Raw genomic sequence first — 12,665 nt, 5'->3', positions numbered from 1 at the left:
TCTGGACACTACGAAGTTACTAGAGTGAGCTCAGGCTACAGGAAAGCACGCGGCGAGCTTACCCCCGATAGGGAGCCAACAGTGTTCGCTCCTGCCCAAGCAGCTATTGTAGCCAGAGTGAGGCATAGGAGGACATCAGTTGTTTCATTAACAGGGTGTAAAAGTTAACTTTGAGCAGCTGCTTATTTGCTTTGCCTTGATGCTGATCTCTAGGACTCACCTCGTGGCTTTCGTTCAGTCACAGGATGCACAAGTCTGGTCCCTGTACTGGCTCCTTATACTGATGTCTAGTGAGTCCTTATGTTCTCTGCCAGACATTTACAACCAAGTATACACATTTCTAAATACATTTTCATGTTTTAGCCCTGCTGTAGTCAGTGCCGGTGATTGAAAACACAAAATTATACATAAATGCTTTGCCAGGGACATACTTCTTCCAGTTGGAGCCAGATTTGCATTGTTTGTGTTCTGACTTCATAGGAATGTGATTCAGATGTCAGCAAGAGTGGGATGTGTGTCACATATATGTATGTGTATGTGTATGTATATCCCACATATACATTTGGGTATAATGTATTAGTGGCATTAAAAAGCCTTGGAGTATTTTCTGGATTTTTGTTCTGAAGTGACATGGACAGAACTAATCGGTATCCATGCAGGTGCTGATGCTGCCTTGAGGTTGTTTCTGTCCCATCTCTGATGATTAGGCCCTCTGAGGGTCGAGGGAGGTTGCCCCAAAATCAAAGTGGTAGGGGAGAGGGGTCAAAGCAAAAAGAAACCTTCCGTTTTATAGTTTATTTACTTTCTAAGCCATAGAAATCACCTGTTACAGTAAATTTCATGTATGTCTATCTGGTCTTTGTCAGCAGCTTACATAGATGGACTGATCCCTAATCTCTGGATACCCTATGAGCTAAAATTTTTCTCCGAAGAAGGCCCCTGCCTAGGTTCAGAGGCTTTACTGTGCATTCAAAGTGACCCATTTTGGTTGTGGTCTGTAGTGGTTTTTCTTTCCCTTTCTCCCAATTTCAAAGCAATTGAGGAAGAAAAACATGGAAGGGGTGGTACTTCAGTGCCCGTCAAGCATAATTCTTGGATTCCTACCTGGGTGATTAAAAGTGAAATCAAAAGCTGCTGTGTTGATTCACTTATACAGATAATTCTGAGCTTGCTTATTGTTCCATTTGTTTTGTACTAAGTGTTCAGGCCACGGGACAGGGTGTTTCTAGTGTAAAATTATATAACCATTTCTGTTCCCTATAATTTGATAAGAGAACTCTTCTCGCAGTATTTTAGATCCCAGGTTTCCCTTCCTTTCCCTTCTCCAGCCTCCCTTCCCAGTGCTTTCAGGGCCACAGGATGTTTAATATCTGCCCCCCTTTCTGCTCCGCAGGTCGATGTGCTGGACAAAGCGCTGAAGGCGGCTCTGACCGCTCCGGCCCAGGGGTCTTCAGAGGACCAGCCCCAAGAAGGTGAGAAGACCCAGAGGTCAGAAGAACTGGTGGAGCAGCTGGATGTGGAGGAAACGGAACAGTCCAAGCTTCCCCGTTACCTGGAACGATTTGAGGTGAGTTGTGGCAGAATTGAGTCCCTCTCAGCTGTGCATTAAGCATGCTTCTCTGCCGTGGTGATAGACCAGCAGTCCCTTCATGCATCAGTGTCACACACAAGGGCATTAAAAACTGACATCAAAAATCACATTGTTATTGCTTCACACAAGAAGTGGTCTTAAAAGAAACAACTGGAATTTTTATGCTCCTTTTCATACTTGAGCGAATCGGTCACAGTTTTGTTTCCTAAGGCAGCATGTCATTACCTGCTACTCATCCCTGACGTCTGCCTGATGGGTGGGTAATAGTTTGCCTTCTCATAGCAAGCACCTGACTTCAGCCCTGGGCGAAGAGGATCTGGTCATTTCTCCATATTGCATTGAACCTTCTTGATCACTGGAAACCCAGGTAGAAATCACAAAGCCGCATTTGAATATGATGAAGATGAAATGCAGGCATCTTCTCTTGCTCGGCTTTGTGGTGTGCACTAGGGCTATTGGAAATGCTGTCTGGACTACATGGATGGTATAAACAGGTTTCTACAGGTTTCAGGACAGCCCTGAGCACTCAAACTGCCTTTGGTAGCTTTCAACTGTACGTCCCAAAATGCTCTGTGATCAGAGTCAGGGAGGAAGAGCCATGTTCACATTTTAAGCCCTTGGCCTCTTCCTTGCTGTGTTTCTCATCTATTTAGCACAAAGCGAAAAAAAAAAAAAAAATTGCTGCCTGAAGGAGAATTCATTGTGTGAAGCAGAAAACCTTCCCATCCATCCCAGCTGACCCATCGTGTCCTTTTGGTACAGAGGGATGTATACTTTGCCAGAGTATTACATTGAAATCTTTGCAGTAATTATATTGAACCAGCTGTGGGAAATCTATTTCCCCTTGTTCTAAGGAGGATCCTAATACCTTTAGTAGCTGTTTTTTCCAGTATTTCTATAAGGTAATTGCTCAACTTCCCTTTTTTATAATTTAGAAACTGAAAAAGGAAGGTTAATCAATGTTTTCATGGTACACGGAGAATTAGCAGCTAGATGAAGAATTTACATACCTGTTCTTTCCTCTTAACTTTGCAGATTTAGAAAAGCTAAAAAGCAAAAAATCTGCTTAGCCCCATAGATTATCATTTACCATGTTCATATTAACCAAGGCTGCCCCACCACTCTTAAAAATTACCACCTTTTTCTTATTGCTTATATATTTAATCTCGGAGAATAGAAATCTGTGCCTGCATTAAATTCTCAGCCCTCGCTCTTCCACAATGCTTTTTTTTAAAAAAAATAAATTTATTTATTTATTTATTTTTGGCTGCGTTGTGTCTTCGTTGCTGCACGCGGGCTTTCTCTAGTTGCGGTGAATGGGGGCTGCTCTTCATTGCTGTGTGCGGGCTTCTCATTGCGGTGGCTTCTCTTGTTGCGGATCATGGGCTCTAGGCACGTGGGCTTCAGTATTTGTGGCACACGGGCTCAGTAGTTGTGGCGCATGGGCTTAGTGGCTCCGCGGCATTTGGGATCTTCCCGGACCAGGGCTTGAACCCGTGTCCCCTGCATTGGCAGGCAGATTCTTAACCACTGTGCCACCAGGGAAGTCCTGCATTTTTTTTTTTAATTCACAAAAAAAAAGACCAATATTTCTTGACTGCTAGTTGTGTGTTAGGCACTACTGCGTTTCCTTTATCCTCGCCTGGGTGGTAGATACTGCTCTTCCTGTGTTACATGACACCAAGGTTGAGGGAACCTAGTCCATGAGTGACTGACTTTGGACTTGAACACAAGTTTGCTGACTCAGAGTTGAGTCCTTATTCTGGTGTCCCAAGCTGTCTCCTTGGCCTCAAACCAGGTGGGAAGTGATATCAGAGAGAAAGAATTCTCATTTTACGCTTCCTTTTCTTCCTGGTGCCTGATTTTTATTAGTCCCAGGTAATCTTTTTGGGGCTCATTTTTATGACTGACCTGTCACACCAGACGTCTGGCCACTCCTTGAAGCCCATGGACCCTTCCCACCTTCCAGCCCCTGCTGTTAGAGCAGGCCTCATCACCTATGCCAGTAAATTGCATTTGTTTTGTGGAACATGGGGTGTGTCATATGTGCTAAGTCTGGGGCCGTAAGTGGGTCTCTGATGATCTACATCTTGAAGCACTTAAGTAGATTAGTGTTTTTAGGGCTTTACTTCTCCAGAAATACAATACCGACCAAATCGAGCTGCCGCTTCAGATGGAGCCCTAAGTAGTCAGGATGTCAAGGCTGACCTGCAGTGAAGCACAGCACGTGGAGGCTTCTAATAGCGCAGGCACTCATGGGAGCTGTTTAGCATGCCGTTAGTAAGAAAGCATTGACATGAATTCCATCTGTTGAAAGGAATACTGGTTAGGCAAACATTTATCCCAGTAATTCTAGAGGAAAAGCTATGGATAAACTTGCTCCACTTTATCAGCTGCTTCTGCCGTTTTGTTTCCACCTTAGGGTTCTTTGTTCTTGGAGTTTGCTGCTTGGTTTGGTGCAGGTCAGAATGGAAATGAAGGTTTCTTTTCTTGTGCAGTCTTTGTGGTCTAAAACAAGAAATTACACAGGGAGTCACAGCATATGGAGTTCCATTTACCGTTTGTGAGTGAAGGGGAAGAAATGACCTGTGGTGCATCTTAGCAGAATTGCTGGGCTGAAATAAAAAAAAAAAGAGCAAAAGCTAACAGTGCCTGGATGAAAGGCAGCATGACAGGCTCCCGATAGAGTACCTTCTCCTGTGAGCAGAATGTGTGGAGATTTTGTAAGTGACTTAACCTCTTCTCTTTTCCTCTTTGTATTCTTTACCTACCTGCCCCTCCCACATCTTCTTTTTTTTTTTTTTTTCTTTTCCTTTGTTTCCAATAGGCCTTACATTCTAAGCTACACGCTCTGGGCAAAGTTGAGTCAGAAAGCCTTCTGACCCTGACCACCCAGCTTGTCAAGGAACAGCTCCCTCCCTGTGAAGCAGAAGACATCGCTGCCTACGAGCAGAAGCTGCAGCAGTGGCATCTGGATTGGGTGCATTTGATTCAGAGGGAAAAGGAGCAGAGGGAGAGGGCCAAGCAGCAGCAGGCGGCTCGAAGAGCAGCGAAGGCATCTGCCTAACTAGGCCCCTCAGGGGCCACAGGAACTTCACAGGAGCCCGTCTCAGGATCCACAGTGACCATGAGGGCAGCCTCAGTGTCCTGCATCCACCTTCTCCTGTTCTTAAAGCAGACCCCCTAAGGTACATGTCAAGCCATGTGACCACCCACCCGGATGCCAAGAAGGCTGTGGAACCATGAAAGTGGCAAATGGTCAGACTGAAGCCACCGGCTAAGTACCTTAAATAAGGGCTCTCGAGGCTCATAGTGGAGTTCTTGGGGGACAGGGATCAATTTTGAAGACTGAAAATCCCTGATACCTAGCGATGGTGGTGGGAGAAGCCGTGACCGAAGAATCCGGTCTCAAGCACAAGCTTTTGAACGGTCTCTCTGTCCCCAGCCGCGGCCACCTGCAGGTCCTGAGACCCTGTCCCCTAGTCTCCTCTCGCGTGCAAGCTCTCAGCCTGAGCTGGGTGTGGGATGCCCACACATCCCCACTTTCCCCGCCCAGACCTGAACTGGGAGAAGTCCAGTACAGCAGCAAACACAAGACCTGCTGGCTCTCGAATTTCAGGGACCCCCGCTGGCATTTTTAGCATGTGAGGGCTTTTGAGGAGAGAGCTGGCCCTAGCTCTGAAGCTTCCGTGGCTTGACTCCCCATCACGTTGGGGTAACTTTCTCACAAAGCATTGTCTCAGCTCCTCATCAAGTAGGTAAAGTGAGCCTTCTGTGTACACACATGCGCACACATACAATTTGTGAACACACGTTTCAGTTAGAAGTTGGAGAAAATGAGAGATGGGATGGGGCTTGCAGTGCGTAGAAGACATGAGTGATTGTAAAACTGTCAGGAGGCGGAAAATTTCTCTCTGGGGTTTCTCTGTGGAAGGGGTCAGGGGCCGCTCTTGCTTGCTGTGTAATTTTGCCCTTATGTGTAGTGGTATACTTTTATGCAGGATTGTGCTTTTGTATCAAGAACCTGTGGAAATAAATGTTCTAGGATCATTTTGGTGTATTCTTCATCTTTGGGGGAAGGGAGGGAGAAGTAGGGAGTTTCATCGTCATTATAGTCACTATGATTTTGAGCAACATATTTTCAACCCTCCTTCTCCGGTAGACTGTGGCATTTGTAATAATAATAATCACCACAACCACTAACTTGTGTTCAGGACTCGCTGAGCTCCAGCAACCCTATGAGGGAGCTACTGTTACCCTGTTTTTGAATGAGGAAACTGAAACTAAGTAACTTAGGGGGGTCAGGCTCGCACTGCTTCTCACCCTGCGTGTTCCCTCCGTACATACCTGCAGTCAGTATCCAACACAGGGCCTGAGTCTTAACTTAGGAAGAGGGTCATGACCAAAAGTTGGTTCTGACATCTTGGTTTATCAAGGGCAGGACATTTTCAGCCCTTATTGTATCAAGAGGCAGGTTCAAGATACATCAAATGACGCCTTTTGCTCAGTAAATTAACCACCATCACACATGAAGCATCTGGTCGATATTTCAGCTCATAGTTTTGCCTGCATTTTCCTCCTTGTCTGTGCCTGTGGCGCTTTACTTCCAGGGTTCAAGAGACCACTTCACCGTGCTGCTGCCCAGCAGGAGTTTCCAAGTTCTCCGCTGCTCGGACTTCTTCCACACGTGTGCCCACATCTCTCTCAGGAACTCTCCCCTTTGAGAGTCTTTCCCCACCATCTACTCCCCTTTTCCCAGGCTCTTCTCCCCTGAGCTATAGGATACCCTACCACCCTCCTAGATGATGAGAGCTGACCACAATTGTCCTTGGTCTTTTCACCAATATCACCGTCTGTATTTCTTCCACGTGGATGGAGAAACTGCTGTCAGTACCCTGGCCTCTGGGGATGACCTGAACTGTAACAGATGACCTTCCCTCTAGCTGACCTACCATAGCCACAGCCAGACCTCCAGTCTCGTATCACTAATCCAAGATCTTACAGCCTGAAGTCGCATTCTCCCAGTCTTCCCTTTCTCTCATCATGTGACTCCCACTGAACCAGCCCTTCCCTCTACTTTCTGCCTGCAAACCCTTAGCCTTTACCGTGTCACTCAAACCCTCGATCTCCAGAATTCAGACCCTGCTTGCTTGCCTGCCTTCCAGTCTGGGCCCCGTGGTTGGCCATCCCACTGATGCATCTCTAATTTCTTCTCATTCCCTTTATCCAGGCCCACTTGCCGTCCATGGACCTGTATCCTTGGAGCCACCTGTTACGGGTTGAATGGTGTCCACCCACCACCACCAAGAAAAAAATATGTTGAAGCCCTGACCCCAATGCCTTAGAATCTGACCTTAGTTGGAAATAAGGTCTTTACAAAGATAATCAAATTAAAATCAAATTATAAAAAGAAATTTGGACAAAAGATAGATACAGAAGACAAGGTGAAGACACACGGGGAGAAGATGGCTACCTGAATGGAGTGGTGCATCCACAAGCCAAGGATTGCAAGCCAACACCAGAAGCCAGAAGAGGCAAGGAAGGATTGTCTCCTGGAGCCACCAAAGAGAGTGTGACCCTGCTGACAGCTTGATTTTGAACTTCTAGCCTCCAGTTCTGCTTCTTTAAGCCACTCAGTTTTTGGTACTTTGTTACAGCAGCCCTAGGAGACGAACACACCGCCACTTGTTCTCTGTCTCCTTGCTTCTGACCCACTAAGTTTGACGTACAAAGTTGTAATGTCAGGCTGATTCCTCTACAGATTTACAGCTGTCCTCTTCAACTTAGTAGTTCTTTCATTTCTCTTACTGACTCTCGTTTTTACCTCCATAGCTTCTCTATTGGGTCTGCTTAAGCCCTAGACCCTTACCCCCCAGAACTGTGAGCAGATGTTCCTGCCTCCTGCTTTATCAAGAAAATTTAGACCACATAATACAACCTCAGCCTCCCTTGTTTCTACCTTAACAGCTCTCTCCTTACCTGTTCTCTCCATCATCCCTTCTACTTCAAAGTGATAGGTGTCCCCGCCCTCCTTTCCAAGGTTAGGCTCTTCACTTGTGACCTGATTCCTTACCTGCCTGCCTGTTCCAGAGCCATCTTCTCTTTCCATCTTGCATCATCTCTACAGATTTCTTCTTCCAAGCCTGCAATCTTTTTTTTTTTTTTTTTAAAGGAATTCCTTTATTTTTATTATTTATTTATTTATTTATTTATTTATTTTTGGCTGTGTTGGGTCTTCGTTTCTGTGCAAGGGCTTTCTCTAGTTGCGGTAAGTGGGGGCCACTCTTCATCGCGGTGCGCGGGTCTCTCACTATCGCGGCCTCTCTTGTTGCAGAGCGCAAGCTCCAGGCGCGCAGGCTCAGTTGTTGTGGCTCACGGGCCTAGTTGCTCCACGGCATGTGGGATCTTCCCAGACCAGGGCTCGAACCCGTGTCCCCTGCATTGGCAGACAGATTCTCAACCACTGCACCACCAGGGAAGCCCCAAGCCTGCAATCTTATTCAAGACTGCCTTCCCTTTTAGAAACAAAAAAGCCTTTATCCTGCCATCAGTCAAGCTCCTACCCTGTCCCTCCTTCCTTTTGTCTCCAAACTTCTTAAAAGGGTATCTCCACTTACTGGTTCGTTGCTGGTTCATTAGACCCTGAGAATTTGGCTTTCACTCTGCTGCATACCAACTGCAATGATTCTTTCCCCTCTGCTCTGTTTAGCAGCACTGATCACTCCCTTAGAAGCTTGGTGACTACAGCACACAGTCTCTCTCTGTTCTGGCACTGCTTTCCTGCGCTCACAGGCCTCTGTGTGGCACATACTGTATGCTGGGCACCGTACTAAGAACTGTTGAGTTTACACAGACGAGTAAACGATAGACCCTACCCTCAAATAACTTATATTCTAGGGAGAGAGAGGGGGCAGGCACATATGCACCTATCATGCTTCATGCATGATGGTTAATTTACTGAGCAAAAGGCGCCTTTTGATGTATCTTGAACCTTCCTCTTGATATAATAACGGAGTGGCTGAAAAAGCCCTGCCCTTGATAAACCAAAAAGTATCATTAGAGACACAAAGTGATATGGGTGTTCACAGGAAGAGCACTTCAAGCCCAGAGATGGGAAAGCTCTAATGAAGGGAAATCATCATCACCTGCTTTGTGCTTTAGTTAGTCAGATAGGTCTGTTTCAAGCCGTCTTGGGGTAGAGATGGTCCTTCTTCCCCATGGAGTCGTGTAAAGTAGGTGTTCAAGAGAAATTACTTTAAGTTGAACTGGAATGAACAGCCCACACCCACCCTGCGCGTCCCCCGCTCCCCCACCAAAAAAGGAAGAAGAAATAGAGGAAAAAGGCAGAGTAGTAGAAGAAGAAAAAACAATGATGAGGTACACATACCTTGCTCTCCTCTTCTTGGGGCTGTGTTGCCTTGGCACCAAACTTTGCATTTTGTTTTCATACCTTCTAGCTGGCTGTGCACATCAGATATGTGTGTGGGAAATTTGTCCATTTTACAAGTAGTCAGAGGCCTTGAAAACTGGTTTATCAAAGTCGTTATTTCACTCTGAATGAAATAACATATTAGTGAGTCCAGGGGTGCTGCTAAACCTGTTACGGTGCATAGGGCAGCCCTCATAGCAAAGAACTATCTGGTCCAAAATGTCGGTGGTGCCAAGTTTACAAACCCTGGTCTAGGGTGTACGAGCCAGGCAGCCACAGGAATTTTTGCAGTGATGTACATTAGTTGTTTCTTGTCTAACTGTATATGCAGTGATAGAGGGTGGGCCGTTATCCTTCCTCAAAAAAGTCCATATGGAAAAGGATAAATGGTGATTTATATGATTTTTTTTCTTTTTTTTAATTGAAGTATAGTTAATTTACAATGTTGTGTTAGTTTCTGGTGTACAGCAAAGTGATTCAGGTATATATATATTTTTTTCCATTATAGTTTATTACAAGATATTGAATATAGTTCCCTGTACTATACAATGGGACTTTGTTTATCTATTTTATATATAGTAGTTGGTATCTGCTAATCCCGAACTCCTACTTTATCCCCCCCCACCCCTTTTCCCCTTCGGTAACCATCAGTTTGTTTTCTATGTCTGTGAGTCTGTTTCTGTTTTGTAAACAAGTCCATTTGTATCATATTTTAGATTCCACATGTAAGTGATATCATATTTGTCTTTCTCTGTCTTTTCATTTATTCTACTTAGTATGATAATCTCTAGGTCCATCCATGTTGCTGCAAATGGCATTATTTCATTCTTTTTTATGGCTGAGTAGTATTCCATTGTGTGTGTGTGTGTGTGTGTGTGTGTGTGTGTGTGTGTGTATACGACATCTTCTTTATCCATTCATCTGTCAGTGGACACTTAGGTTGCTTCCATGTCTTGTCTGTTGTAAATAGTGCTGCTGTGAACACTGGGGTACATGTATCTTTTCGAATTTGAGTTTTTCCAGATATATGCCTAGGAGTGGGATTGCTGGATCATATGGTAACTCTACTTTTGTTTTTTAAGGAACCTCCATACTGTTCTTCATGATGGCTGCACCAATTTACATTCCCACCAACAGTGTAGGAGGGTTCCCTTTTCTCCACACCCTCTCCAGCATTTATTGTTTGCAGACTTTTTGATGATGGCCATTCTGACTGGTGTGAGGTGATACCTCATTGTAGTTTTGATTTGCATTTCTATAATAATTAGAAATGCTGAGCATCTTTTCATGTGCTTCTTGGCCATCTGTATGTCTTTTTTAGGGAAATGTCTATTTAGAGCTTCTGCCCATTTTTTGATTGGGTTGTTTGTTTTTTTGTTATTGAATTGTGTGAGCTGTTTATATATTTTGGAAATTAATCCCTTGTCGGTCGCATCATTTGCAAATAGTTTTTCCCAGTCCATAGGCTGTCTGTGATTTATATGATTTGCTACCTGGGGGTATGTAGCTGGAACCAGGAGTCTTGAGTTCCACAATGAAGCTGCTTCCTCCCCTGCGTCAGCGGAACCCGACACCATTGCACCCAGTCGTGTGGCTGAGGAAGGGATGAAGTTTTGGCTTTAGTGAATCATAAAAGCAGAAAAATGTGGTGTGACTGCATTTTCATTAAAAGATTGTTAATAACCTTCAGAGCTGAACTCTTCAAACTGAAAACGATAAATTTTTAAATCTTACTTTAGGAAATGGGGAAAGGAGTACTTTTTAACAAACATAGTTATGTCAGGAAAGTTGCCTTTTATTCTAAATAACAACTTCTTCACTTGAAAATAACCTTTTCTTTCCTCATTGATTTGGCCTTTTCACTGACATTGCGTGCTGCCATGAGGATGTTATTACCTGTATGGTAACAAGGAAGTCCAAACAAAGGATGGTGGCAACGCCCCTGAGAGTGTGGCAGTTACCACCAGGATCTTTGTTTAAAACAAAACAGTGAGTGACACTTAGGTTTTGTGTTTATTATACATGAATGTGATGATTCCAGATCTGAGCTGGACATGTTCAGAAAATGGTTTGTTCTTTAAAAAGAAGTGTCTGAAAATAAATTCCATTATGGGCTTTAACTGCTAGATCAAGGACTTTGGGGAAGGTTTATAAAGGATTTATAAAAGGGACATTATATCCTCTGATATACCCGGTGGTAAGAGAATTTGCTTGCCCTTTTGGTTTCCATGATGCTTCATCTCTGCAGAGTTCAACATTTTAATTCTTAAAATGCCGAGGTTAATATGCCTAAGATAGTATCTGGAATAGACTCGGCAAGAATGCCCGCTAAGTTTCCTCCAGTGACAGTCTGCTGGGCCACTGTTGGGTGTCAGCGTTTTCCCGGCTCTGGTTCACAAACAATCATGTACCCATCTTGATTACACAAATTATATTTAACAACTGCTCTTTGTGAATGCCCATTCCTACGTAATTTAATCCTAATTAAATAAATCCTCTCTAATCCTTACAGCAACCCTTCAGGGCAGGGATTATTACCCTCATTTTGCAGAGGAGAAAACTGAGACTTACGTGAATTGCCTAGGGCCACACAATTAATAAGTGGCAAGGACAGTGCTTGAACCCATGCTTGTCTGATTCCAAAGCCCCTTTCAAACAACTACCCCCTATAATAACTGTGCTAATCTGGGACTAAGTACGTTCATTCATTCGTTCAATCATTCAACAAATATTTATTGGACATCTAGTGTGTGTCAGGAATGGTTAAAATAGTCACTGAGGATACAGAAGGGAACAAAATAGACTAAGATCCCTTCCCTCGTGGTGTTTCTAGTCTATGGAAGGAGACACATAATAAGTATATAACATGTCACGTGGTGATACGTGATACAGAGACAAAGCAAGGAAGAGGGAAAGAGTTCTGGTTAAGTGGTGGATGTTGCAGCCTAACACAGGGCGGTGAGGGAAGGCCTTCCTGAGTAGATAACATTTGAAAAAAGACCCACGCGGATGAGGCTGAGGATCATGGAGTCACCTGGGGAAAAGCGTGGCAGACAAAGACACCAGTGCTGAGGCCCTGGAGGGAAGCGTGCCTCGAGTGTGTAAGGAAGGCCCGTGTGGCTGGAGCGGACTGTGCAAGGTGCAGAGCAGCGGGATTTGAGGCCAGGGAGACGAGGGGTAAAGGAAAGGACAGGTGGTGAAGGCCGCCAGCCCATTAGTAAGGACGTTGGCTTTTACTCTGAGATGAGAACCCATTTGAAGGTTTTGAGCACCGGATGGCATGGTGCAACCTAACATTTTTAGAGTATTACTCTAGTCTAGCTGCTATGTGCAGATACTTGGAGGGCAAGGACAGGAAACAGAAGACCAGTTAGGGGGCTACTGCAGTTATCCAGGGGAGAAGTGACTGGCCTGCACGACGGTAGTAACAGTGAACGTGAGGAGAAGGGGTTAGACTGGGTGTGTCTTGAAGGTGGAGCCAGCAGATCTGCTGACGGGCCAAGATTTTTGACCTGAGCAACTGGAATGATGTGTGTACCATTTACTGAGGTGGAAAAGCCTAAAAGGAGAAGCAGTCAGGGGAGACCAGGGATTTATTTGAGGACATGCTAAATTTGATTTGGGATGTTTTAAAGGTCCCTACTG

At 44.8% G+C, this 12,665-nt stretch overlaps 1 protein-coding gene across 2 annotated transcripts in view; it reads left to right on the top strand.

Moving 5' to 3' along the window:
- Positions 1 to 11,033, top strand: part of MRPS27 (mitochondrial ribosomal protein S27) — a 99,346-nt gene extending 88,313 nt beyond the window's left edge. The window contains exons 10-11 of one of the 2 annotated variants that reach the window (XM_068535483.1): positions 1,394 to 1,567; positions 6,822 to 11,033. In XM_068535483.1, the coding sequence (XP_068391584.1) occupies positions 1,394 to 1,567; positions 6,822 to 6,914 (267 nt within the window). In that variant the 3' untranslated portion in view covers positions 6,915 to 11,033. Of the gene's footprint in view, positions 1 to 1,393; positions 1,568 to 4,418; positions 5,642 to 6,821 lie in introns of those variants that run through there. The other variant, XM_068535482.1, reaches the window with a different exon arrangement.
- Positions 11,034 to 12,665: the final 1,632 nt, after the last annotated feature.

Source organism: Eschrichtius robustus, chromosome 2 (genome assembly GCF_028021215.1).
Source record: "Eschrichtius robustus isolate mEscRob2 chromosome 2, mEscRob2.pri, whole genome shotgun sequence".
Lineage (NCBI taxonomy): Eukaryota > Metazoa > Chordata > Mammalia > Artiodactyla > Eschrichtiidae > Eschrichtius > Eschrichtius robustus.
This window is presented reverse-complemented; position numbering and strand designations above follow the sequence as displayed.